At 42.9% G+C, this 26,900-nt stretch overlaps 1 protein-coding gene across 3 annotated transcripts in view; it reads right to left on the bottom strand.

The window, feature by feature from the left end:
• Nucleotides 1-26,900, bottom strand: part of LOC124041120 (calcium-activated potassium channel subunit alpha-1-like) — a 342,355-nt gene that overhangs the window by 114,973 nt on the left and 200,482 nt on the right. For all 3 annotated transcript variants that reach the window (XM_046358328.1, XM_046358326.1, XM_046358327.1), the window contains exon 5: nt 26,742-26,853. In XM_046358328.1, coding sequence (XP_046214284.1) covers nt 26,742-26,853 — 112 coding nt within the window. The remainder of the gene's footprint in view (nt 1-26,741; nt 26,854-26,900) is intronic.

The following is a 26,900-nucleotide window of genomic DNA, read 5'->3' as shown; positions in this document are numbered from 1 at the left end:
GTACGTTAATCAAACATACAGTACTGTATTCTGCATATATACATACACTACCGTTCAAAAGTGTGGGGTCACTTAGAAATGTCCTTGTTTTTGAAAGAAAAGCAACATTCTTTGTCAATTAAAATAACATCAAATTGATCAGAAATACAGTGTAGTCATTGTTAATGTTGTAAATGACTATTGTAGCTGGAAACGGCAGATTTTTTATGGAATATCTACATAGGCGTACAGAGGCCCATTATCAGCAACCATCACTCCTGTGTTCCAATGGCACGTTGTGTTAGCTAATCCAAGTTTATCATTGTAAAAGGCTAATTGATCAGAAAACCCTTTTGCAATTACGTTAGCACAGTTGAAAACTGTCGTTCTGATTAAAGAAGCAATAAAACTGGCCTTCTTTAGACTAGTTGAGTATCTGGAGCATCAGCATTTGTGGTTTTCATTACATGCTCAAAATGACCAGAAACAAAGAACGTCAACAGTGAAGAGGCGACTCTGGGATGCTGGCATTCTAGGCAGAGTTCCTCTGTCCAGTGTTTGTGTTCTTTTGCCCATCTAAATCTTTTTTTTATTGGCCAGTCTGAGATATGGCTTTTCTTAGAAGGCCAGCATCCCGGAGTCACCTCTTCACTGTTGACGTTGAGACTGGTGTTTTGCAGGTACTATTTAATGAAGCTGCCATTAGAGGACTTGTGAGGCGTCTGTTTCTCAAACGAGACACTCTAATGTACTTGTCCTCTTGCTAAGTTGTGCACCAGGGCCTCCCACTCTTTCTATTCTGGTTAGAGCCAGTTTGCGCTGTTCTGTGAAGGGAGTAGTACACAGCGTTGTACAAGATCTTCAGTTTCTTGGCAATTTCTCGCATGGAACAGCCTTCATTTCTCAGAACAAGAATAGACTGACGAGTTTCAGAAGAAAGGTCTTTGTTTCTGGCCATTTTGAGCCTGTAATCGAACCCACAAAAGCTGATGCTCCAGATACTCAACTAGTCTAAAGAAGGCCAGTTTTATTGCTTCTTTAATCAGAACAGCAGTTTTCAGCTGTGCAAACATAATTGCAAAAGGGTTTTCTAATGATCAATTAGCCTTTTAAAATGATAAACTTGGATTAGCAAACACAACGTGCCATTGGAACACAGGAGTGATGGTTGCTGATAATAGGCCTCTGTACGCCTATGTATATATTCCATAGAAAAATCTGTTGTTTCCAACTACAATAGTAATTTACAACATTAACAATGTCTACACTGTATTCCCGATCAATTTTATGTTATTTTAATGGTCAAAAAAGTATCTTTTCTTTCAAAACAAGGACATTTCTAAGCGACCCCAAACTTTTGAACGGCAGTGAACAGTAGATATACTTTGTGATTTGTAGCCTCTAAGGTGGCTATATTAGGAACACTTGAGCCTTGAGACAATTGAAACATGGATTGTGTACATGTGCCATTCAGAGGGTGAATGGGCAATACAAAACATTTAAGGGTGAAAGGGTATGGTAATAGGTGCCTGGCGCACTGGTTTGAATCAAGAACTGCAACGCAGCTGAGTTTTTTACACTCAACAGTATCCCGTGTTTATCAAGAATGGTCCACCACTTAAAGGACATCCAGCCAAGTTGGCAACTGTGGGAAGCATTGGCAAAATGGGCCAGCATCCCTGTGGAAAGCTTTCAACACCTTGTAGAGTCCATTCCCCGATGAATTGAGGCTGTTCTGAGGGTGAAAGGAAAGGGGGGGAGGGGCGAGTTTGTGCCCTACATGTGTATCTGTCGGATTCCAAAATGAGCTCACCCAGAGATTAGAGACACAATGCAACACCTGCCTCAATATCAGTTTACACCAATATATTCCCTGCTCTGATTCACCGTGTGTGAATGGATGGATGGAATCATTCACACCAGTAGTGACTTAGGTTAACAGAGAAGGGCAGGCCGATGTTGACCAGATTAACTTTGAAACATTTCCTTGAAGTCTAATCTCTCATGGACACACTGTACATACGTAACATGGTGTTGTAGCAACTGACCATTTGGACAAATTACGATTTTACAAAGGTTCGCATCCTCCGAATATTAGAAGGGGAGATTTGACCCACACACTGGACTGAAACATCTGTTTAGGGGGTGGAGACTTCTCAAGTCTGGTTAGTATATTTCTTTCATACATCTACCCCGAAAACGTAATCGATCGTCTAACGCAATTAATGCAAGATTATAGTTTTTGGTATCCAAGATGACATGAAATCTAATCTCTGTGTGTTTTTGGTATCCAAGATGACATGAAATCTAATCTCTGTGTGTTTTTGGTATCCAAGATGACATGAAATCTAATCTCTGTGTGTTTTTGGTATCCAAGATGACATGAAATCTAATCTCTTTGTGTTTTTGGTATCCAAGATGACATGAAATCTAATCTCTGTGTGTTTTTGGTATCCAAGATGACATGAAATCTAATCTCTTTGTGTTTTTGGTATCCAAGATGACATGAAATCTAATCTCTGTGTGTTTTTGGTATCCAAGATGACATGAAATCTAATCTCTTTGTGTTTTTGGTATCCAAGATGACATGAAATCTAATCTCTGTGTGTTTTTGGTATCCAAGATGACATGAAATCTAATCTCTTTGTGTTTTTGGTATCCAAGATGACATGAAATCTAATCTCTGTGTGTTTTTGGTATCCAAGATGACATGAAATCTAATCTCTTTGTGTTTTTGGTATCCAAGATGACATGAAATCTAATCTCTGTGTGTTTTTGGTATCCAAGATGACATGAAATCTAATCTCTTTGTGTTTTTGGTATCCAAGATGACATGAAATCTAATCTCTGTGTGTTTTTGGTATCCAAGATGACATGAAATCTAATCTCTGTGTGTTTTTGGTATCCAAGATGACATGAAATCTAATCTCTGTGTGTTTTTGGTATCCAAGATGACATGAAATCTAATCTCTGTGTGTTTTTGGTATCCAAGATGACATGAAATCTAATCTCTGTGTGTTTTTGGTATCCAAGATGACATGAAATCTAATCTCTGTGTGTTTTTGGTATCCAAGATGACATGAAATCTAATCTCTGTGTGTTTTTGGTATCCAAGATGACATGAAATCTAATCTCTGTGTGTTTTTGGTATCCAAGATGACATGAAATCTAATCTCTGTGTGTTTTTGGTATCCAAGATGACATGAAATCTAATCTCTGTGTGTTTTGGTATCCAAGATGACATGAAATCTAATCTCTGTGTGTTTTTGGTATCCAAGATGACATGAAATCTAATCTCTGTGTGTTTTTGGTATCCAAGATGACATGAAATCTAATCTCTGTGTGTTTTTGGTATCCAAGATGACATGAAATCTAATCTCTGTGTGTTTTTGGTATCCAAGATGACATGAAATCTAATCTCTGTGTGTTTTTGGTATCCAAGATGACATGAAATCTAATCTCTGTGTGTTTTTGGTATCCAAGATGACATGAAATCTAATCTCTGTGTGGTTTTGGTATCCAAGATGACATGAAATCTAATCTCTGTGTGTTTTTGGTATCCAAGATGACATGAAATCTAATCTCTGTGTGGTTTTGGTATCCAAGATGACATGAAATCTAATCTCTGTGTGTTTTTGGTATCCAAGATGACATGAAATCTAATCTCTGTGTGGTTTTGGTATCCAAGATGACATGAAATCTAATCTCTGTGTGTTTTTGGTATCCAAGATGACATGAAATCTAATCTCTGTGTGGTTTTGGTATCCAAGATGACATGAAATCTAATCTCTGTGTGTTTTTGGTATCCAAGATGACATGAAATCTAATCTCTGTGTGTTTTGGTATCCAAGATGACATGAAATCTAATCTCTGTGTGTTTTTGGTATCCAAGATGACATGAAATCTAATCTCTTTGTGTTTTTGGTATCCAAGATGACATGAAATCTAATCTCTGTGTGTTTTTGGTATCCAAGATGACATGAAATCTAATCTCTGTGTGGTTTTGGTATCCAAGATGACATGAAATCTAATCTCTGTGTGTTTTGGTATCCAAGATGACATGAAATCTAATCTCTTTGTGTTTTTGGTATCCATGATGATATGAAATCTAATCTCTGTGTGTTTTTGGTATCCAAGATGACATGAAATATAATCTCTGTGTGGTTTTGGTATCCAAGATGACATGAAATCTAATCTCTGTGTGTTTTTGGTATCCAAGATGACATGAAATCTAATCTCTGTGTGTTTTTGGTATCCAAGATGACATGAAATCTAATCTCTGTGTGTTTTTGGTATCCAAGATGACATGAAATATAATCTCTGTGTGGTTTTGGTATCCAAGATGACATGAAATCTAATCTCTGTGTGTTTTTGGTATCCAAGATGACATGAAATCTAATCTCTGTGTGTTTTTGGTATCCAAGATGACATGAAATCTAATCTCTGTGTGTTTTTGGTATCCAAGATGACATGAAATCTAATCTCTGTGTGTTTTTGGTATCCAAGATGACATGAAATCTAATCTCTGTGTGTTTTTGGTATCCAAGATGACATGAAATCTAATCTCTGTGTGTTTTGGTATCCAAGATGACATGAAATCTAATCTCTGTGTGTTTTTGGTATCCAAGATGACATGAAATCTAATCTCTGTGTGTTTTTGGTATCCAAGATGACATGAAATCTAATCTCTGTGTGTTTTTGGTATCCAAGATGACATGAAATCTAATCTCTGTGTGTTTTTGGTATCCAAGATGACATGAAATCTAATCTCTGTGTGTTTTGGTATCCAAGATGACATGAAATCTAATCTCTGTGTGTTTTTGGTATCCAAGATGACATGAAATCTAATCTCTGTGTGTTTTTGGTATCCAAGATGACATGAAATCTAATCTCTGTGTGGTTTTGGTATCCAAGATGACATGAAATCTAATCTCTGTGTGTTTTTGGTATCCAAGATGACATGAAATCTAATCTCTGTGTGGTTTTGGTATCCAAGATGACATGAAATCTAATCTCTGTGTGTTTTTGGTATCCAAGATGACATGAAATCTAATCTCTGTGTGGTTTTGGTATCCAAGATGACATGAAATCTAATCTCTGTGTGTTTTTGGTATCCAAGATGACATGAAATCTAATCTCTGTGTGGTTTTGGTATCCAAGATGACATGAAATCTAATCTCTGTGTGTTTTTGGTATCCAAGATGACATGAAATCTAATCTCTGTGTGGTTTTGGTATCCAAGATGACATGAAATCTAATCTCTGTGTGTTTTTGGTATCCAAGATGACATGAAATCTAATCTCTGTGTGTTTTTGGTATCCAAGATGACATGAAATCTAATCTCTGTGTGTTTTTGGTATCCAAGATGACATGAAATCTAATCTCTGTGTGTTTTTGGTATCCAAGATGACATGAAATCTAATCTCTGTGTGTTTTTGGTATCCAAGATGACATGAAATCTAATCTCTTTGTGTTTTTGGTATCCATGATGATATGAAATCTAATCTCTGTGTGTTTTTGGTATCCAAGATGACATGAAATATAATCTCTGTGTGGTTTTGGTATCCAAGATGACATGAAATCTAATCTCTGTGTGTTTTTGGTATCCAAGATGACATGAAATCTAATCTCTGTGTGTTTTTGGATCTGTTTAACGTTTCATTCATGGTGTAAACAGATACATTCTGTAAACACAAGTCTTAGTGAGGCAAGTTACAGCTACCACAAATATGTAGTATACCCGGCCCATGCAGGAATCAAATCCACAACCCAGATGCCCCAAACATCATTTTCCAACAAACTAAGCCATTCCATTGAATTCCTCCACTGCTGTTCGCTACATACTTCAGTCTTACTGACATCATCAGAGTCGTTTGTGGTGATGTCACAATTAGGGGTGTTGTACAAAACAAAGTAATCAGCTATTGGATCAGCTCTAACCAATGGTGAATTTTCAAAACTTTGCTTTACCCATGTGTGTTCTGGCTCTGGCACAACCCATTGGTTTCTAGGACCAATCAGACAGTCTATAAAGTATTTCCATTCTTGAAATCGTAGGGGAGGTACTCAGATCCAGACTCATTGCGCAGAAGAAACTAACGAGCGTGGCGTAGCGTTTGGCCGCAGCAAGGAGTATGGGTAGCCAGGCAACCACACAGCAGGAGCAGAGTAAAGAATAAGAATCATAACCACGAGAGATTCCATTCCCTTCCCAGACCTCGGTCCTTACCGCATTTGGGGATTAACCAGATAGATGTTTGAACAGACTCCATTTTAAGCAGAACATAGTTTATACAACTAGGAATCACAGACAAGACCAGACAGTTTGACTTTGGTCCTAGATCTCTATTCTCACCCCATTTGGAGAGGAAGTGTATAGACTGTATTCTACCAGTCTTACTCCACATAGAATAACTATGGCCCTAGATCTCTATTCTTACCCCATTTGGAGAGAAAGTTCAGAGAGGTCCAGAGTGCAAGATAAGGTCCCTTCTGCCTCTCCTTCTTCATAGCCACTCCACGAGGCCCCAGCCTCACCCTGTACCCTTTCTGAAACAACTCTCCACACGACTTCTTTCTCCTGAATGTGTCTCCACGGGTCTCGGGGCGAGGGGAGGCGGCACCGCGTGGACCCCGGTACATCAGGAGCTTAGTAGGGATCATCGCTATCGATCTCAGATATTTAGTTATCTATTGCAGAGTCTCCGGTAGTTTCTCTTAAGGGTCCTTGTCTTTCTGCAGAGTGGAACTAAGCTTTCATTCTTCAGAAGTCCTATTCTCTAGTTCTAAGGTCCAACGCTGTGTGTTCAAGAGTGTCTCAAAGGAAGAGATGAAGAACTGTTTCTTGAAGGAGGAAATGGATGAAAAAAAGAGGATTTGGAAGACAGACAAGTAGAGTTTTTCCAGGTAGAATTGCGTGCATAGAACACCCGATAAAAGGTGCAGAATCAAGTGCTGCACGTGCAGAAGAGAACACCAGACTTAGTGACAATCAGATAGACAGACAACGCCTCCATGTACCTGTCTGGTACAAACTGTATCCTGGTCTGGTCTGATATAAGCTGTGACACAGTAGAGGATCTGTTAATAATCTGAGCGGCCCAAACAGATTCCCCTTCGCCCTCTCTGGTGTACCTACAGAGAGTCATGTGGATGTTTCTCCCACCAATAAGGGGCCGTGTTCAGAGGTGAGGCATTTTTAAAAGTGCCTGAACCCATCCAGGGATTTAGAGAGAGAGATAGAGAAAGAGAGAGAGAGAGAGAGAAGAGAGAGAGAGAGATACAGAGAGAGATACAGAGAGAGAGGGATAGAGAGATACAGAGAGAGAGAGACAGAGACAGAGAGAGAGAGAGAGAGAGAGAGAGAGAGAGAGAGAGAGAGAGAGAGAGAGAGAGAGAGAGAGAGAGAGAGAGAGAGAGAGAGAGAGAGAGAGAGAGAGAGAGAGAGAGAGAGAGAGAGAGAGAGAGAGAGAGAGAGAGGGATGAAGCAATAATCTGTATTTAATCACAAATGCCGTGCTGTCACTGGCAGATATCAGATATATGTGCAGTAGTTACATGGGGATTAAGCGGAATGGCCGTTTGTATTGACATCAGCTCACAGCAATAGAACCTTCTGAACTACTGAATAGGTAGCGCAGGAAAGAGGAAGCTACAGTGCTAACCATTTCCCTACCAAGAACATTGGTCCTTGTTGGGCGAGTGCAACACTGTAGGTTTCAGGGCATGTGGCATCACTCCATGATGGCTACTAGTATGCTGACTAGCCCGCATCTGCTACACATGCAACAACACTGCAAGGATCATCATAATAATCTGTGGGTATGTGCCAAGCCCCTTCCCCTCTGTCACGTGTCACTGACAGTAGACACACACACTGGAGTCTTTTATCAATCATCAGCCTGGGGATGACCATGTTACAACAGGGATAATACCCTGTGTCCAGGCAGTCGGGATTATAACACACACACTGATAGCATGCCAGATACTGTACTAGATAGAGTCTGTAAGCCTATTCAGAGATCAACACAGACAGTACACTACCATCACCAGCAGAGGGCAGTAGTGATGTGGATATGGAGAGACATGGATACAAAACATTCATTGACAGTACACAGGCTCCAGAAGTAATATGGGGATATTATGTAATATGGCTTTGAATTATAATGTAGAGCTATGACAACACTGCTTATACCTTCTTCTATAATGGCATTTTGCATGTCTCCATAACGCAGAAAACAATGGATTATTTAACACTGACATCTTACTCCAAGATGGCAGTAAGACGTCTTGTCGTGTCGCGTCCCTTTGTATATATCGTTTTTTTCCGTTTTTACATATTTTTCTTCACATATCTTTTAAAACATTTTGCTAAACCTCAACTTCTAAATACTCTCCTGCAACCTGCCTCACTCAATGTAGCTATTTTTCCTAAAGTATTTATATTTACTTTGGATCCGGAACACCTCGACTGAAGCTAGCCAGCTAACTACCAGCAAACCATTGCTAGCGGTCTTCAGCTAACCGGTCATCAGCTAACCTTCAGCTCGGAAAGCTCTCGCCAGTTCGAACAACGCGACTCTAACCAGAGCATAACAGACCTATTTATTTTTTTTATCCCCGGATTCCCACCGCAAACGGAACATCTTCAGCTGGATCTTCACAACTAGCTATCTAGCTAACCGCAACCCCAGATGATTACTCCTGGCTAGCGTTTCCACCCACTTAGCTTGAAGCTAGCCCGGCCAGAGCCCTTGTGCTACCACCGTAGCATACTCCTGGGCTACAATATCCGGACCCACGACCGGTCTATCGATGTCACCGCATGAAGAGGAATAAACAGACTCACCCCATCGGGACGTCCCCCAAAGGCTAACTCTCTAGCCCTTGCTATCTCCTTGCTTGCTAATTCGGCCTGCTAACTGCTAGCTTGTTTAGCCCCGGTTCGCTAACTGCTACCTTGTTTAGCCACGGCCTACTAACTGTTAGAGCTTGTTAGCACAGGCCTGCTAACCGTCTGAATCGCCGCATCCCAAACACTCACTGGACCCATATTTACTTTCTTTCTCTTTCGATTTTTAATTTGTTTATACCTTCCGGTAACCTGCCTCACCCAATGTGATACGGAATCGCTATTATTTTTTATTTTTAGAACACACTCAAGAACCTCCAGAAGCTAACCAGCTAACTAGCTACAAGCTATTTAGTCATTGTTAGTTTTTTTTAAACCTGGATAACACTTGCCAGTCCAGCTTCCCTGCCCCATCCACCGCTGCCCCCTGGACACTGATCACTTGGCTACATAGCTGATGCATGCTGGACTGTCCATTAATCACGGTACTCTTACTTCCGGCGCCGACAGAGATGGCCGCCTCGCTTCGCGTTCCTTGGAAACTATGCAATTTTTCATTTTTTTATGTGTTATTTCTTACATTAGTACCCCAGGTCATCTTAGGTTTCATTACATACAGTCGAGAAGAACTACTGAATATAAGATCAGCGTCAACTCACCATCAGTAAGACCAAGAATATGTTTTCCGCGACGCGGATCCTGTGTTCTGCCTTACAAACAGGTCAACGGAATTGATTCCATGCAGCGACCCCAAAAAACGACTCCGAAAAAGAGGGAAACGAGGCGGTCTTCTGATCAGACTCCGGAGACGGGCACACCGTGCACCACTCCCTAGCATTCTTCTTGCCAATGTCCAGTCTCTTGACAACAAGGTTGATGAAATCCGAGCAAGGGTAGCATTCCAGAGGGACATCAGAGACTGTAACGTTCTTTGCTTCACGGAAACATGGCTCACTGGAGAGACGCTATCCGGGGCGGTGCAGCCAATGCGTTTCTCCACGCATCGCGCCGACAGAAACAAACATCTTTCTGGTAAGAAGAGTGGCAGGGGCGTATGCCTCATGACGAACGAGACATGGTGTGATGAAAGAAACATACAGGAACTCAAATCCTTCTGTTCACCTGATTTAGAATTCCTCACAATCAAATGTAGACCGCATTATCTACCAAGAGAATTCTCTTTGATTATAATTACAGCCGTATATATCCCCCCCCCCCCCCCAAGCAGACACATCGATGGCTCTGAACGAACTTTATTTAACTCTTTGCAAACTGGAAACCATTTATCCGGAGGCTGCATTCATTGTAGCTGGGGATTTTAACAAAGCTAATCTGAAAACAAGACTCCCTAAATTTTATCAGCATATCGATTGCGCAACCAGGGGTGGTAAAACCTTGGATCATTGTTACTCTAACTCCCGCGACGCATATAAGGCCATGCCCCGCCCCCCTTTCGGAAAAGCTGACCACGACTCCATTTTGTTGATTCCTGCCTACAGACAGAAACTTAAACAAGAGGCTCCCACGCTGAGGTCTGTCCAACGCTGGTCCGACCAAGCTGACTCCACACTCCAAAACTGCTTCCATCACGTGGACTGGGACATGTTTCGTATTGCGTCAGATAACAATATTGACGAATACGCTGATTCGGTGTGCGAGTTCATAAGAACGTGCGTTGAAGATGTCGTTCCCATAGCAACGATTAAAACCTTCCCTAACCAGAAACCGTGGATTGATGGCAGCATTCGCGTGAAACTGAAAGCGCGAACCACTGCTTTTAATCAGGGCAAGGTGTCTGGTAACATGACCGAATACAAACAGTGCAGCTATTCCCTCCGCAAGGCTATCAAACAAGCTAAGCGTCAGTACAGAGACAAAGTAGAATCTCAATTCAACGGCTCAGACACAAGAGGCATGTGGCAGGGTCTACAGTCAATCACGGACTACAAGAAGAAACCCAGCCCAGTCACGGACCAGGATGTCTTGCTCCCAGGCAGACTAAATAACTTTTTTGCCCGCTTTGAGGACAATACAATGCCACTGACATGGCCTGCAACGAAAACATGCGGTCTCTCCTTCACTGCAGCCGAGGTGAGTAAGACATTTAAACGTGTTAACCCTCGCAAGGCTGCAGGCCCTGACGGCATCCCCAGCCGCGCCCTCAGAGCATGCGCAAACCAGCTGGCCGGTGTGTTTACGGACATATTCAATCAATCCCTATACCAGTCTGCTGTTCCCACATGCTTCAAGAGGGCCACCATTGTTCCTGTTCCCAAGAAAGCTAAGGTAACTGAGCTAAACGACTACCGCCCCGTAGCACTCACTTCCGTCATCATGAAGTGCTTTGAGAGACTAGTCAAGGACCATATCACCTCCACCCTACCTGACACCTTAGACCCACTCCAATTTGCTTACCGCCCAAATAGGTCCACAGACGATGCAATCTCAACCACACTGCACACTGCCCTAACCCATCTGGACAAGAGGAATACCTATGTGAGAATGCTGTTCATCGACTACAGCTCGGCATTCAACACCATAGTACCCTCCAAGCTCGTCATCAAGCTCGAGACCCTGGGTCTCGACCCCGCCCTGTGCAACTGGGTACTGGACTTCCTGACGGGCCGCGCCCAGGTGGTGAGGGTAGGCAACAACATCTCCTCCCCGCTGATCCTCAACACGGGGGCCCCACAAGGGTGCGTTCTGAGCCCTCTCCTCTGAAAAACAGCTTCTATCTCAAGGCCATCAGACTGTTAAACAGCCACCACTAACATTGAGTGGCTGCTGCCAACACACTGACATTGACACTGACTCAACTCCAGCCACTTTAATAATGGGAATTGATGGGAAATGATGTAAATACAATCTAAGCTTGATGCCCTCAATCTCACACAAATTATCAATGAACCTACCAGATACCTCCCCAAAGCCGTAAACACGGGTACTCTCATAGATATCATCCTAACCAACTTCCCGTCTAAATACACCTCTGCTGTCTTCAACCAAGATCTCAGCGATCATTGCCTCATTGCCTGCATCCGTAATGGGTCAGCGGTCAAACGACCTCCACTCATCACTGTCAAACGCTCCCTGAAACACTTCAGCGAGCAGGCCTTTCTAATCGACCTGGCCTGGGTATCCTGGAAGGATATTGATCTCATCCCGTCAGTAGAGGATGCCTGGTTATTTAAAAAAAAGCCTTCCTAACCATCTTAAATAAGCATGCCCCATTCAAGAAATTTAGAACCAGGAACAGATATAGCCCATGGTTCTCCCCAGAACTGACTGCCCTTAACCAACACAAAAACATCCTATGGCGTTCTGCATTAGCACCGAACAGCCCCCATGATATGCAGCTTTTCAGGGAAGCTAGAAACCATTATACACAGGCAGTTAGAAAAGCCAAGGCTAGCTTTTTCAAGCAGAAATTTGCTTCCTGCAACACTAACTCAAAGAAGTTCTGGGACACTGTAAAGTCCATGGAGAATAAGAACACCTCCTCCCAGCTGCCCACTGCACTGAAGATAGGAAACACTGTCACCACTGATAAATCCACTGTAATTGAGAATTTCAAGAAGCATTTTTCTACGGCTAGCCATGCTTTCCACCTGGCTACCCATACCCCGGTCAACAGCACTGCACCCCTCAACTCGCCAAAGCCTTCCCCATTTCTCCTTCTCCCAAATCCAGTCAGCTGATGTTCTGAAATAGCTGCAAAATCTGGACCCCTACAAATCAGCCGGGCTAGACAATCTGGACCTTTTCTTTCAAAAATGATCTGCCAAAATTGTTGCCACCCGTATTACTAGCCTGTTCAACCTCTCTTTTGTGTCGTCTGAGATTCCCAAATATTGGAAAGCAGCTGCGGTCATCCCCCTTTTCAAAGGGGGTGACACTCTTGACCCAAACTGCTACAGACCTATATCTATCCTACCCTGCCTTTCTAAGGTCTTCGAAAGCCAAGTCAACAAACAGATTACCGACCATTTCGAATCTCACCACACCCTCTCTGCTATGCAATCTGGTTTCAGAGCTGGTCATGGGTGTACCTCAGCCACGCTCAAGGTCCTAAACGATATCTTAACCGCCATCGATAAGAAACATTACTGTGCAGCCGTATTCATTGATCTGGCCAAGGCTTTTGACTCTGTCAATCACCACACCCTCATTGGCAGACTCGACAGCCTTGGTTTCTCAAATGATTGCCTCGCCTGGTTCACCAACTACTTCTCTGATAGAGTTCAGTGTGTCAAATCGGAGGGTCTGCTGTCCGGACATCTGGGAGTCTCTATGGGGGTGCCACAGGGTTCAATTCTTGGACCGACTCTCTTCTCTGTATACATCAATGATGTCGCTCTTGCTGCTGGTGAGTCTCTGATCCACCTCTACGCAGACGACACCATTCTGAATACTTTTGGCCCTTCTTTGGACACTGTGTTAACAACCCTCCAGGCAAGCTTCAATGCCATACAACTCTCCTTCCGTGGCCTCCAATTGCTGTTAAATACAACTAAAACTAAATGCATGCTCTTCAACCGATCGCTGCCTGCACCTGCCCGCCTGTCCAACATCACTACTCTGGACGGCTCTGACTTAGAATACGTGGACAACTACAAATACCTAGGTGTCTGGTTAGACTGTAAACTCTCCTTCCAGACCTACATCAAACATCTCCAATCCAAAGCAAAATCTAGAATTGGCCTCCTATTTCGCAACAAAGCATCCTTCACTCATGCTGCCAAACATACACTTGTAAAACTGACCATCCTACCAATCCTCAACTTCGGCGATGTAATTTACAAAATAGCCTCCAATACCCTACTCAACAAATTGGATGAAGTCTATCACAGTGCCATCCGTTTTGTCATCAAAGCCCCATATACTACCCACCATTGCGACCTGTATGCTCTCGTTGGCTGGCCCTCGCTTCATACTCGTCGCCAAACCCACTGGCTCCATGTCATCTACAAGACCTTGCTAGGTAAAGTCCCCACTTATCTCAGCTCGCTGGTCACCATAGCATCATCCACCTGTAGCACGCGCTCCAGCAGGTATATCTCTCTGGTCACCCCCAAAACCAATTCTTTCTTTGGCCGCCTCCACTTCCAGTTCTCTGCTGCCAATGACTGGAACGAATACAAAAATCTCTGAAACTGGAAACACTTATCTCCCTCACTAGCTTTAAGCACCAGCTGTCAGAGCAGCTCACAGATTACTGCACCTGTACATAGCCCACCTATAATTTAGCCCAAACAACTACCTCCTCCCCTACTGTATTTATTATATTTATCTATTTTGCTCCTTTGCACCCCATTATTTTTATTTCTACTTTGCACATTCTTCCACTGCAAATCCACCATTCCAGTGTTTTACTTGCTATATTGTATTTACTTTGCCACAATGGTCTTTTTTTAACCTTTTTTTAACTTTACCTCCCTCACCTCATCTGCTCACATCGTATATAGACTTGTTTCTACTCTATTATTGACTGTATGTTTCAAACTGCTTTGCTTTATCTTGGCCAGGTCGCAATTGTAAATGAGAACTTGTTCTGAACTTGCCTACCCGGTTAAATAAAGGTGAAATAAAATTAAAATGAAATACAGTCTCTAGTTACTCCTATATACACTCTATAGTTACTCCTATAGTTATACAATATATAGTTACTCCAATATTTAACGTCTCTAGTTACTCCTATATTTACAGAGTCTACAATTACTCCTATATGTTTACAGTCTATATAGTTACTCCTATATTTACAGAGTCTATAGTTACTCCTATATTTACAGTCTTTAGTTACTCCTATATTTACAGTCTCTAGTTACTCCTATACTGACAGTCTAGTTACTTCTATATTTATACAGTCTATATAGTTACTCCTATATTTATACACTCTATAAACAGTAGTTACTCCTATATGTATATAGACTCTAGTTACTCCTATATTTACAGTCTCTAGTTACTCCTATATTTATATACATTTTACATTTACATTACATTTAAGTCATTTAGCAGACGCTCTTATCCAGAGCGACTTACAAATTGGTGCGTTCACCTTATGACATCCAGTGGAACAGTCACTTTACAATAGTGCATCTAAATCTTAAAGGGGGGGGGTGAGAGGGATTACTTATCCTATCCTAGGTATTCCTTAAAGAGGTGGGGTTTCAGGTGTCTCCGGAAGGTGGTGATTGACTCCGCTGTCCTGGCATCGTGAGGGAGTTTGTTCCACCATTGGGGGGCCAGAGCAGCGAACAGTTTTGACTGGGCTGAGCGGGAGCTGTACTTCCTCAGTGGTAGGGAGGCGAGCAGGCCAGAGGTGGATGAACGCAGTGCCCTTGTTTGGGTGTAGGGCCTGATCAGAGCCTGGAGGTACTGAGGTGCCGTTCCCCTCACAGCTCCGTAGGCAAGCACCATGGTCTTGTAGCGGATGCGAGCTTCAACTGGAAGCCAGTGGAGAGAACGAAGGAGCGGGGTGACGTGAGAGAACTTGGGAAGGTTGAACACCAGACGGGCTGCGGCGTTCTGGATGAGTTGAAGGGGTTTAATGGCACAGGCAGGGAACCCAGCCAACAGCGAGTTGCAGTAATCCAGACGGGAGATGACAAGTGCCTGGATTAGGACCTGCGCCGCTTCCTGTGTGAGGCAGGGTCGTACTCTGCGGATATACATATTTATATACAGTTAATTGTATATTTATACAGTCTATATAGTTACTCCTATATTTATAGTCTCTAGTTACTCCTGTGTTTATATACAGTTAATTGTATATTTATGCAGTCTATATAGTTACTCCTATATTTATAGTCTCTAGTTACTCCTGTGTTTAAACAGTCTATATACAGTGGGGCAAAAAAGTATTTAGTCTGCCACCAATTGTGCAAGTTCTCCAACTTAAAAAGACGAGAGGCCTGTCATTTTCATCATAGGTACACTTCAACTATTACAGACAAAATGAGGTAAAAAAATCCAAAAAATCACATTGTAGGATTTTTTATTAATTTATTTGCAAATTATGGTGGAAAATAAGTATTTGGTCAATAACAAAAGTTTCTCAATACTTTGTTATGTACCCTTTGTTGGCAATGACAGAGGTCAAACGTTTTCTGTAAGTCTTCACAAGGTTTTCACACACTGTTGCTGGTATTTTGGCCCATTCCTCCATGCAGATCTCCTCTAGAGCAGTGATGTTTTGGGGCTGTTGCTGGGCAACACGGACTTTCAACTCCCTCCAAAGATTTTCTATGGGGTTGAGATCTGGAGACTGGCTAGGCCACTCCAGGACCTTGAAATGCTTCTTACGAAGCCACTCCTTCGTTGCCTGGGCGGTGTGTTTGGGATCATTGTCATGCTGAAAGACCCAGCCATGTTTCATTTTCAATGCCCTTGCTGATGGAAGGAGGTTTTCACTCAAAATCTCACGATATATGGCCCCATTCATTCTTTCCTTGACATGGATCAGTCGTCCTGGTCCCTTTGCAGAAAAACAGCCCCAAAGCATGTTTCCACCCCCATGCTTCACAGTAGGTATGGTGTTCTTTGGATGTAACTCAGCAGTCTTTGTCCTCCAAACACGACGAGTTGAGTTTTTAACAAAAAAGTTATATTTTGGTTTCATCTGACCACATGACATTCTCCCAATCTTCTTCTGGATCATCCAAATGCTCTCTAGCAAACTTCAGATGGGCCTGGACATGTACTGGCTTAAGCAAGGGGACACGTCTGGCACTGCAGGATTTGAGTCCCTGTCAGCGTAGTGTGTTACTGATGGTAGACGTTTGTTAATTTGGTTCCAGCTCTCTGCAGGTCATTCACTAGGTCCCCCATGTGCGGTTCTGGGATATTTGCTCACCGTTCTTGTGATTATTTTGACCCCACGGCGTGAGATCTTGCGTGGAGCCCCAGATCGAGGGAGATTATCAGTGGTCTTGTATGTCTTCCATTTCCTAATAATTGCTCCCACAGTTGATTTCTTCAAACCAAGCTGCTTACCTATTGGAGATTCAGTCATCCCAGCCTGGTGCAGGTCTACAATTTTGTTTCTGGTGTCCTTTGACAGCTCTTTGGTCTTGGCCATAGTGGAGTTTGGAGTGTGACTGTTTGAGGTTGTGGACAGGTGTCTTTTATACTGATAACAAGTTCAAACAGGTGCCATTAATACAGGTAACGAGTGGAGGACAGAGGAGCCTCTTAAAGAATAAGTTACAGGTCTGTGAGAGCCAGAAATCTTGCTTGTTTGTAGGTGACCAAATACTTATTTTCCACCATAATTTGCAAATAAATTCATAAAAAATCATACAATGTGATTTTCTGTTTTTTTCTCATTTTGTCTGTCATAGTTGAAAATTACAGGCCTCGCTCATCTTTTTAAGTGGGAGAACTTGCACAATTGGTGGCTGACTAAATACTTTTTTGCCCCACTGTAGTTACGACTATATTTATACAGTCTATATAGTTACTCCTATATTTATAGTCTCTAGTTACTCCTATATACAGTTGAAATTGGAAGTTTACATAAACCTTAGCCGAATACATTTAAACTCAGTTTTTCACAATTCCTGACATTTAATCAGAGTATATTTATACAGTCTATATAGTTACTCCTATATTTATACAGTCTTGTTATTCCTATATTTATACAGTCTATATAGTTACTCCTATATTTATACAGTCTATATAGTTACTCCTATATTTATACAGTCTCGTTATTCCTATATTTATACAGTCTATATAGTTACTCCTATATTTATACAGTCTATATAGTTACTCCTATATTTATACAGTCTATATAGTTACTCCTATATTTATAGTCTCTAGTTACTTCTGTATTTACAGTCTCTAGTTACTCCTATATTTATACAGTCTCTAGTAAGTCCTATATTTATACAGTCTCTAGTTACTCCTATATTTATAGTCTCTAGTTACTCCTGTATTCACAGTCTCTAGTTACTCCTATATTTATACAGTCTCTAGTAAGTCCTATATTTATACAGTCTCTAGTTACTCCTATATTTATAGTCTCTAGTTACTCCTGTATTCACAGTCTCTAGTTACTCCTATATTTATACATTCTCTAGTAAGTCCTATATTTATACAGTCTCTAGTAAGTCCTATATTTATACAGTTCTACTGTGTCATTTAAAAGCTGCCTTAACATCCTACACAAGTTCTGCTCTTTCTACGAGAGAAAGAAAGGCAGTGAAGCCCTAGCATGACTGGAATTAATTGGGGAGAGGATGAGGGGCTTGAGGATTGGGGTCTCTGGGGCTAACAGCTAGCTTGGCATCTTTCAAAGAGCCGTTTGTATGCTAATCCAACACAGCTAGCCTGGCTATGGCCTTCTCGCTCTCGAGGGAGAGATACCCACTTCACGTAGTTTAAGAAGATGAATTTCTTATTTCCATGTAGGAACGCTGCGTGTCTTTTTAGATTAGCCGCACGTTTCTCTACCCTCTTAATTTAAAGCCAATTTGGCAGAAGGTGAATGAACATTACTGAGAAATGCATAGAGAGGATAGACCTCTGGTGGAGAATAAAGTAGGCTACTCAAATGTGATGTAACAATTATGATCTGCTATCACCTAGTAGTGTGTGTGTGTGTGTGTGTGTGTGTGTGTGTGTGTGTGTGTGTGTGTGTGTGTGTGTGTGTGTGTGTGTGTGTGTGTGTGTGTGTGTGTGTGTGTGCGTGCGTGCGTGCGTGCGTGCGTGCGTGCGTGCGTGCGTGCGTGCGTGCGTGCGTGCGTGCGTGCGTGTGTTGCATAGCATTTAGTCACACAGAGAGAGAAAACTGAATGAGTCCACAGGAGTTGATATAAAACTGTGTTAACATCATCATTGTTTCCCTCTGAAACAGACGACTGGAGACAAAACACAATTAGTGAGATGGAAATAGAATTGATGTCCACTCAAACCATTGATGGATCTTTCTATCAGTGAAGCCTTTGCAAATTTGTCAACTACCCACTGGAGCCTAACTCAATAGAGATGGATGTGGGGACATGTCACTCAGTCACCAACCACTGGACAGATGATTCATGTTGGACCTGGAGTCTGGTGTAACGCGTACCTGATACCTCTACAGTACCGTTGGAACAGTGGTATTGAAACTTGTTCAACAGAGACACATTTTTCCAGCAGAATTTCTGGGGACCACTTTTATCTCCGCAAGAATTTCTTGCAACCCACCACACCCCAAATCTAATGACACAACCTTAAAATTGGTACATTTAGATTCTTTTTTTTTTAGAAACAACCTTCAAACCATTACATTTTCATCTCTTATCAAAATGATAAGAAACCAATAAATACATGAACTAAATGTTTTTTAAAACATTTGTATGTTGTCCCATACAATAATCTGTACTCTTAATTGAGATGTAATATCTACAGCTATATGTAATATCTAACTCTAATCCTAGAGTCTGATGTAACATCTACAGCTAACTCTAACCCTGGAGTCTGATATAATATCTACAGCTAACTCTAATCCTAGAGTCTGATGTAATATCTACAGCTAACTCTAACCCTGGAGTCTGATGTAATATCTACAGCTAACTCTAATCCTAGAGTCTGATGTAATATCTACAGCTAACTCTAACCCTGGAGTCTGATAACCCTAATATCTACAGCTAACTCTAATCCTAGAGTCTGATGTAATATCTACAGCTAACTCTAACCCTGGAGTCTGATGTAATATCTACAGCTAACTCTAATCCTAGAGTCTGATGTAATATCTACAGCTAACTCTAACCCTGGAGTCTGATGTAATATCTACAGCTAACTCTAATCCTAGAGTCTGATGTAATATCTACAGCTAACTCTAACCCTAGAGTCTGATGTAATATCTACAGCTAACTCTAACCCTGGAGTCTGATGTAATATCTACAGCTAACTCTAACCCTAGAGTCTGATGTAATATCTACAGCTAACTCTAACCCTAGAGTCTGATGTAATATCTACAGCTAACTCTAACCCTAGAGTCTGATGTAATATCTACAGCTAACTCTAACCCTGGAGTCTGATGTAATATCTACAGCTAACTAACCCTAAGTCCCTCTACAGCTAACTCTAACCCTAGAGTCTGATGTAATATCTACAGCTAACTCTAACCCTAGAGTCTGATGTAATATCTACAGCTAACTCTAATCCTAGAGTCTGATGTAATATCTACAGCTAACTCTAATCCTAGAGTCTGATGTAACATCTACAGCTCTCCTAGAGTCTGATGTAATATCTATCTAGAGTCTGAGTAATATCTACAGCTAACTCTAATCCTAGAGTCTGATGTAATATCTATAGCTAACTCTAATCCTGGAGTCTGATGTAATATCTACAGCTAACTCTAACCCTAGAGTCTGATGTAATATCTACAGCTAACTCTAATCCTAGAGTCTGATAGCTAACTCTAAAGTCTGATCTACAGCTAACTCTAACCCTAGAGTCTGATGTAATATCTACAGCTAACTCTAACCCTGGAGTCTGATGTAATATCTACAGCTAACTCTAATCCTAGAGTCTGATGTAATATATACAGCTAACTCTAACCCTAGAGTCTGATGTAATATCTACAGCTAACTCTAACCCTAGAGTCTGATGTAATAACTCTAACCCTAGAGTCTGATGTAATATCTACAGCTAACTCTAACCCTGGAGTCTGATGTAATATCTACAGCTAACTCTAACCCTGGAGTCTGATGTAATATCTACAGCTAACTCTAATCCTAGAGTCTGATGTAATATCTACAGCTAACTCTAATCCTAGAGTCTGATGTAATATCTATAGCTAACTCTAATCCTGGAGTCTGATGTAATATCTACAGCTAACTCTAATCCTAGAGTCTGATGTAACATCTACAGCTAACTCTAATCCTAGAGTCTGATGTAATATCTATAGCTAACTCTAATCCTGGAGTCTGATGTAATATCTACAGCTAATCTAACCCTAGAGTCTAACTAACTCTAACCCTGGAGTCTGATGTAATATCTACAGCTAACTCTAATCCTAGAGTCTGATGTAATATATACAGCTAACTCTAACCCTAGAGTCTGATGTAATATCTACAGCTAACTCTAACCCTAGAGTCTGATGTAACATCTACAGCTAACTCTAACCCTAGAGTCTGATGTAATATCTACAGCTAACTCTAACCCTGGAGTCTGATGTAATATCTACAGCTAACTCTAACCCTGGAGTCTAATCTACAGCTAACTCTAATCCTAGAGTCTGATGTAATATCTACAGCTAACTCTAACCCTAGAGTCTGATGTAACATCTACAACTAACTCCAACCCTGGAGTCTGATGTAATATCTACAGCTAACTCTAACCCTGGATTCTGATGTAATGTCTACAGCTAACTCTAACCCTAGAGTCTGATGTAACATCTACAGCTAACTCTAACCCTAGAGTCTGATGTAATATCTACAGCTAACTCTAATCCTGGAGTCTGATGTAATATCTACAGCTAACTCTAATCCTAGAGTCTGATGTAACATCTACAGCTAACTCTAATCCTAGAGTCTGATGTAATATCTATAGCTAACTCTAATCCTAGAGTCTGATGTAATATCTACAGCTAACTCTAATCCTAGAGTCTGATGTAATATCTATAGCTAACTCTAATCCTGGAGTCTGATGTAATATCTACAGCTAACTCTAATCCTAGAGTCTGATGTAACATCTACAGCTAACTCTAATCCTAGAGTCTGATGTAATATCTATAGCTAACTCTAATCCTGGAGTCTGATGTAATATCTACAGCTAACTCTAACCCTAGAGTCTGATGTAATATCTACAGCTAACTCTAACCCTAGAGTCTGATGTAATATCTACAGCTAACTCTAATCCTGGAGTCTGATGTAATATCTACAGCTAACTCTAATCATAGAGTCTGATGTAACATCTACAGCTAACTCTAATCCTAGAGTCTGATGTAATATCTACAGCTAACTCTAATCCTGGAGTCTGATGTAATATCTACAGCTAACTCTAACCCTAGAGTCTGATGTAATATCTACCTGATAACACATCTACAGTACCAGATCAAGCATTGGACTATGTAGCTATAATTGGAATCCCTCCTGTTGTCAATCATTGTCATGTTGCTATAATTCCCTACCTTCTAATTTCCTGCAGACCTGATATTTCCAGTACCAACTCATCCTAATAATACCTTGTCCTAATACCCTGCCCCTAGTTAGAGGCCCCTCTGATATCAACCAGTTGATAACGGAGAATTTGACATGCATGGCACTGTAGCACCGTATAGGCCACAGTTATGGCACAGTGTTTTCTGGTGTGGACCCAGTCAATGGATTGCGTGATGCATTGTTGTCTCTACCTTCTTGCCCTGTGTGCTGTTGTCTGTGCCCAATAATGTTTGTACCGTGTTTTGTGCTGCTACCATGTTGTGCTGCTACCATGTTGTGCTGCTGCGTTGTTGTGCTGCTGCCATTTTGTTGTCATGTTGTACTGCTGCCATGTTGTTGTCATGTGTTACTGTCATACTATGTTGTTGCCTTAGGTCTCTCTTTATTTAGTGTTGTTTTGTCTCTCTTGTTGTGACGTGTGTTTTGTCCTATATTTTTATTTCATTTTATTTTTAAGCCCAGCCCCGTCCCCACAGGAGGCCTTTTGCCATTTGGTAGGCCGTCATTGTAAATAAAAATGTGTTCTTAACTGACTTGCCTAGTTAAATAAATGTTCAATAAAATCAATAAAGAAATGGATAGCTGGGACAGTCATAGCTGTTGCTACGTAACAAACACTTAAAACACATCAACACACAATCACACAGCAATAACCAAACATGTAATGTACGCTAGTGCAAACACACATTCTATTTCACACACGTGGTGTGTGTGTGTGGGACCGTTTATGACCAGATGACCCTAAAATACACTGTCTGACGTACAGAACGTGTCCATCCGCCTCTACACAAACAACATGTGACGTGAGTGGGCTGTTCGGGGGTGTAATTCTTCTGTGTTATCTGACACATTCTCCTTCAAAGTGATTTTTTAATCTCACTGGCTTCCCCAGTATGAATAGATAAACACATACATCATTTATGAATGCATATTCATGGTGCGGAGAGGAGAATCTAGGCCATCTCAAAACAATGGCTTCCCTCCCAGTTTCCTTTTTCAACTACCTCCAGAAATAAAGAGGATGATTCAAGACTCCCTGCAGAGGAGAGCTACCTCCCAGTAAACACTTTCTGGTTACCTCTGCATTCTAAGAACGTTAGTAGGGACGTTAGTAGGGACGTTCTGAGAATGTTAAAATGGCAACTTCTCTTTTTTTCCCCCTAAACACTTTATCATGATTTTTTTTTTGCAATTCAAATGTAAACCAAATTTGGGACTCCATTGCAACTTTCCCTATTGTTATAGTAACATTCGCTGTTGGCTGGGCTCGGTCTTCTTTTCCATCAAACTACAGTATAATGTAGTGGGAGCGCAGAGAACGGCTAATTATAACAGAAGCCAATTTCAACCCTTTTCATCATCCTGTATAGCGAGCCAATGCTAACGATAGCGTCACCACGCTACTGCTGCATAGCCTACTGAGAAAAGTCAGCCATGATACAATCCAGGCCATTAGCGTAGCCTCTTCTGTAGCCTGTCAACTATGTGTCTGTCTATCCCTGTTCTCTCCTCTCTGCACAGACCATACAAACGCTCCACACCGCGTGGCCGCTGCCACCCTAATCTGGTGGTCCCAGCGCGCACGACCCACGTGGAGTTCCAGGTCTCCGGTAGCCTCTGGAACTGCCGATCTGCAGCCAACAAGGCAGAGTTCATCTCAGCCTATGCCTCCCTCCAGTCCCTCGACTTCTTGGCACTGACAGAAACATGGATCACCACAGATAACACTGCTACTCCTACTGCTCTCTCTTCGTCCGCCCACGTGTTCTCGCACACCCGAGAGCTTCTGGTCAGCGGGGTGGTGGCATAGGGATCCTTATCTCTCCCATGTGGTCATTCTCTCTTTCTCCCCTTACCCATCTGTCTATCGCCTCCTTTGAATTTCATGCTGTCACAGTTACCAGCCCTTTCAAGCTTAACATCCTTATCATTTATCGCCCTCCAGGTCCCCTCGGAGAGTTCATCAATGAGCTTGATGCCTTGATAAGCTCCTTTCCTGAGGACGGCTCACCTCTCACAGTTCTGGGCGACTTTAACCTCCCCACGTCTACCTTTGACTCATTCCTCTCTGCCTCCTTCTTTCCACTCCTCTCCTCTTTTGACCTCACCCTCTCACCTTCCCCCCTACTCACAAGGCAGGCAATACGCTCGACCTCATCTTTACTAGATGCTGTTCTTCCACTAACCTCATTGCAACTCCCCTCCAAGTCTCCGACCACTACCTTGTATCCTTTTCCATCTCGCTCTCATCCAACACTTCCCACACTGCCCCTACTCGGATGGTATCGCGCCGTCCCAACCTTCGCTCTCTCTCCCCCGCTACTCTCTCCTCTTCCATCCTATCATCTCTTCCCTCTGCTCAAACCTTCTCCAACCTATCTCCTGATTCTGCCTCCTCAACCCTCCTCTCCTCCCTTTCTGCATCCTTTGACTCTCTATGTCCCCTATCTTCCAGGCCGGCTCGGTCCTCCCCTCCCGCTCCGTGGCTTGACGACTCAATGCGAGCTCACAGAACAGGGCTCCGGAAGGCCGAGCGGAAATGGAGGAAAACTCGCCTCCCTGCGGACCTGGCATCCTTTCACTCCCTCCTCTCTACATTTTCCTCCTCTGTCTCTGCTGCTAAAGCCACTTTCTACCACTCTAAATTCCAAGCATCTGCCTCTAACCCTAGGAAGCTCTTTGCCACATTCTCTCCTCCCTCCTGAATCCTCCTCCCCCTCCCCCCTCCTCCCTCTCTGCAGATGACTTCGTCAACCATTTTGAAAAGAAGATCGACGACATCCGATCCTCGTTTGCTAAGTCAAACAACACCGCTGGTTCTGCTCACACTGCCCTACCCTGTGCTCTGACCTCTTTCTCCCCTCTCTCTCCAGATGAAATCTCGCGTCTTGTGACGGCCGGCCGCCCAACAACCTGCCCGCTCGACCCTATCCCCTCCTCTCTTCTCCAGACCATTTCCGGAGACCTTCTCCCTTACCTCACCTCGCTCATCAACTTATCCCTGACCGCTGGCTACGTCCCTTCCGTCTTCAAGAGAGCGAGAGTTGCACCCCTTCTGAAAAAACCTACACTCGATCCCTCCGATGTCAACAACTACAGACCAGTATCCCTTCTTTCTTTTCTCTCCAAAACTCTTGAACGTGCCGTCCTTGGTCAGCTCTCCCGCTATCTCTCTCAGAATGACCTTCTTGATCCAAATCAGTCAGGTTTCAAGACTAGTCATTCAACTGAGACTGCTCTTCTCTGTATCACGGAGGCGCTCCGCACCGCTAAAGCTAACTCTCTCTCCTCTGCTCTCATCCTTCTAGACCTATCGGCTGCCTTCGATACTGTGAACCATCAGATCCTCCTCTCCACCCTCTCCGAGTTGGGCATCTCCGGCGCGGCCCACGCTTGGATTGCGTCCTACCTGACAGGTCGCTCCTACCAGGTGGCGTGGCGAGAATCTGTCTCCTCACCACGCGCTCTCACCACTGGTGTCCCCAGGGCTCTGTTCTAGGCCCTCTCCTATTCTCGCTATACACCAAGTCACTTGGCTCTGTCATAACCTCACATGGTCTCTCCTATCATTGCTATGCAGACGACACACAATTAATCTTCTCCTTTCCCCCTTCTGATGACCAGGTGGCGAATCGCATCTCTGCATGTCTGGCAGACATATCAGTGTGGATGACGGATCACCACCTCAAGCTGAACTTCGGCAAGACGGAGCTGCTCTTCCTCCCGGGGAAGGACTGCCCGTTCCATGATCTCGCCATCACGGTTGACAACTCCATTGTGTCCTCCTCCCAGAGCGCTAAGAACCTTGGCGTGATCCTGGACAACAAACTGTCGTTCTCAACTAATATCAAGGCGGTGGCCCGTTCCTGTAGGTTCATGCTCTACAACATCCGCAGAGTACGACCCTGCCTCACACAGGAAGCGGCGCAGGTCCTAATCCAGGCACTTGTCATCTCCCGTCTGGATTACTGCAACTCGCTGTTGGCTGGGCTCCCTGCCTGTGCCATTAAACCCCTACAACTCATCCAGAACGCCGCAGCCCGTCTAGTGTTCAACCTTCCCAAGTTCTCTCACGTCACCCCGCTCCTCCGCTCTCTCCACTGGCTTCCAGTTGAAGCTCGCATCCGCTACAAGACCATGGTGCTTGCCTACGGAGCTGTGAGGGGAACGGCACCTCAGTACCTCCAGGCTCTGATCAGGCCCTACACCCAAATAAGGGCACTGCGTTCATCCACCTCTGGCCTGCTCGCCTCCCTACCACTGAGGAAGTACAGTTCCCGCTCAGCTCAGTCAAAACTGTTCGCTGCTCTGGCTCCCCAATGGTGGAACAAACTCCCTCACGACGCCAGGACAGCGGAGTCAATCACCACCTTCCGGAGACACCTGAAACCCCACCTCTTTAAGGAATACCTAGGATAGGATAAAGTAATCCTTCTCACCCCCCCCTTAAAATATTTAGATGCACTATTGTAAAGTGGTTGTTCCACTGGATGTCATAAGGTGAATGCACCAATTTGTAAGTCGCTCTGGATAAGAGCGTCTGCTAAATGACTTAAATGTAAATGTAAATGTAATGTATGTTTCCCAGGCAGAACCTGTGGAGGGCGCTGTGCAAAGAATGTCCAATAGATGGCAACTAAGAGCTGTCATGACATTAAGTTTTCCAGGTACAATATTTTGCCATATAAATAGCTCTCTCACTGCTCCGAGTCATTGAAGAGAAATGGAGAGAAATGTAGAAGGAGAAAAAGGTTTGTCCTTACCCAGCCAGCTCCTGTTCAAGTAGACAGATACGAAGACAGGAGGAACAGTGAAGAAGTCCACCACTGAGTTGACCTCCAGCCAGAACCACAGCTTATCATTGGCTGCTATGAACTGAAGGAGAAATAGAAGGGGAACACTTCACTTAAAGCCTGCACGTA

Source organism: Oncorhynchus gorbuscha, linkage group LG08 (assembly GCF_021184085.1).
Source record: "Oncorhynchus gorbuscha isolate QuinsamMale2020 ecotype Even-year linkage group LG08, OgorEven_v1.0, whole genome shotgun sequence".
NCBI lineage: Eukaryota > Metazoa > Chordata > Actinopteri > Salmoniformes > Salmonidae > Oncorhynchus > Oncorhynchus gorbuscha.
The sequence above is the reverse complement of the archived record's forward strand: the minus strand, read 5'-3'. Positions and strand labels throughout refer to the sequence as shown.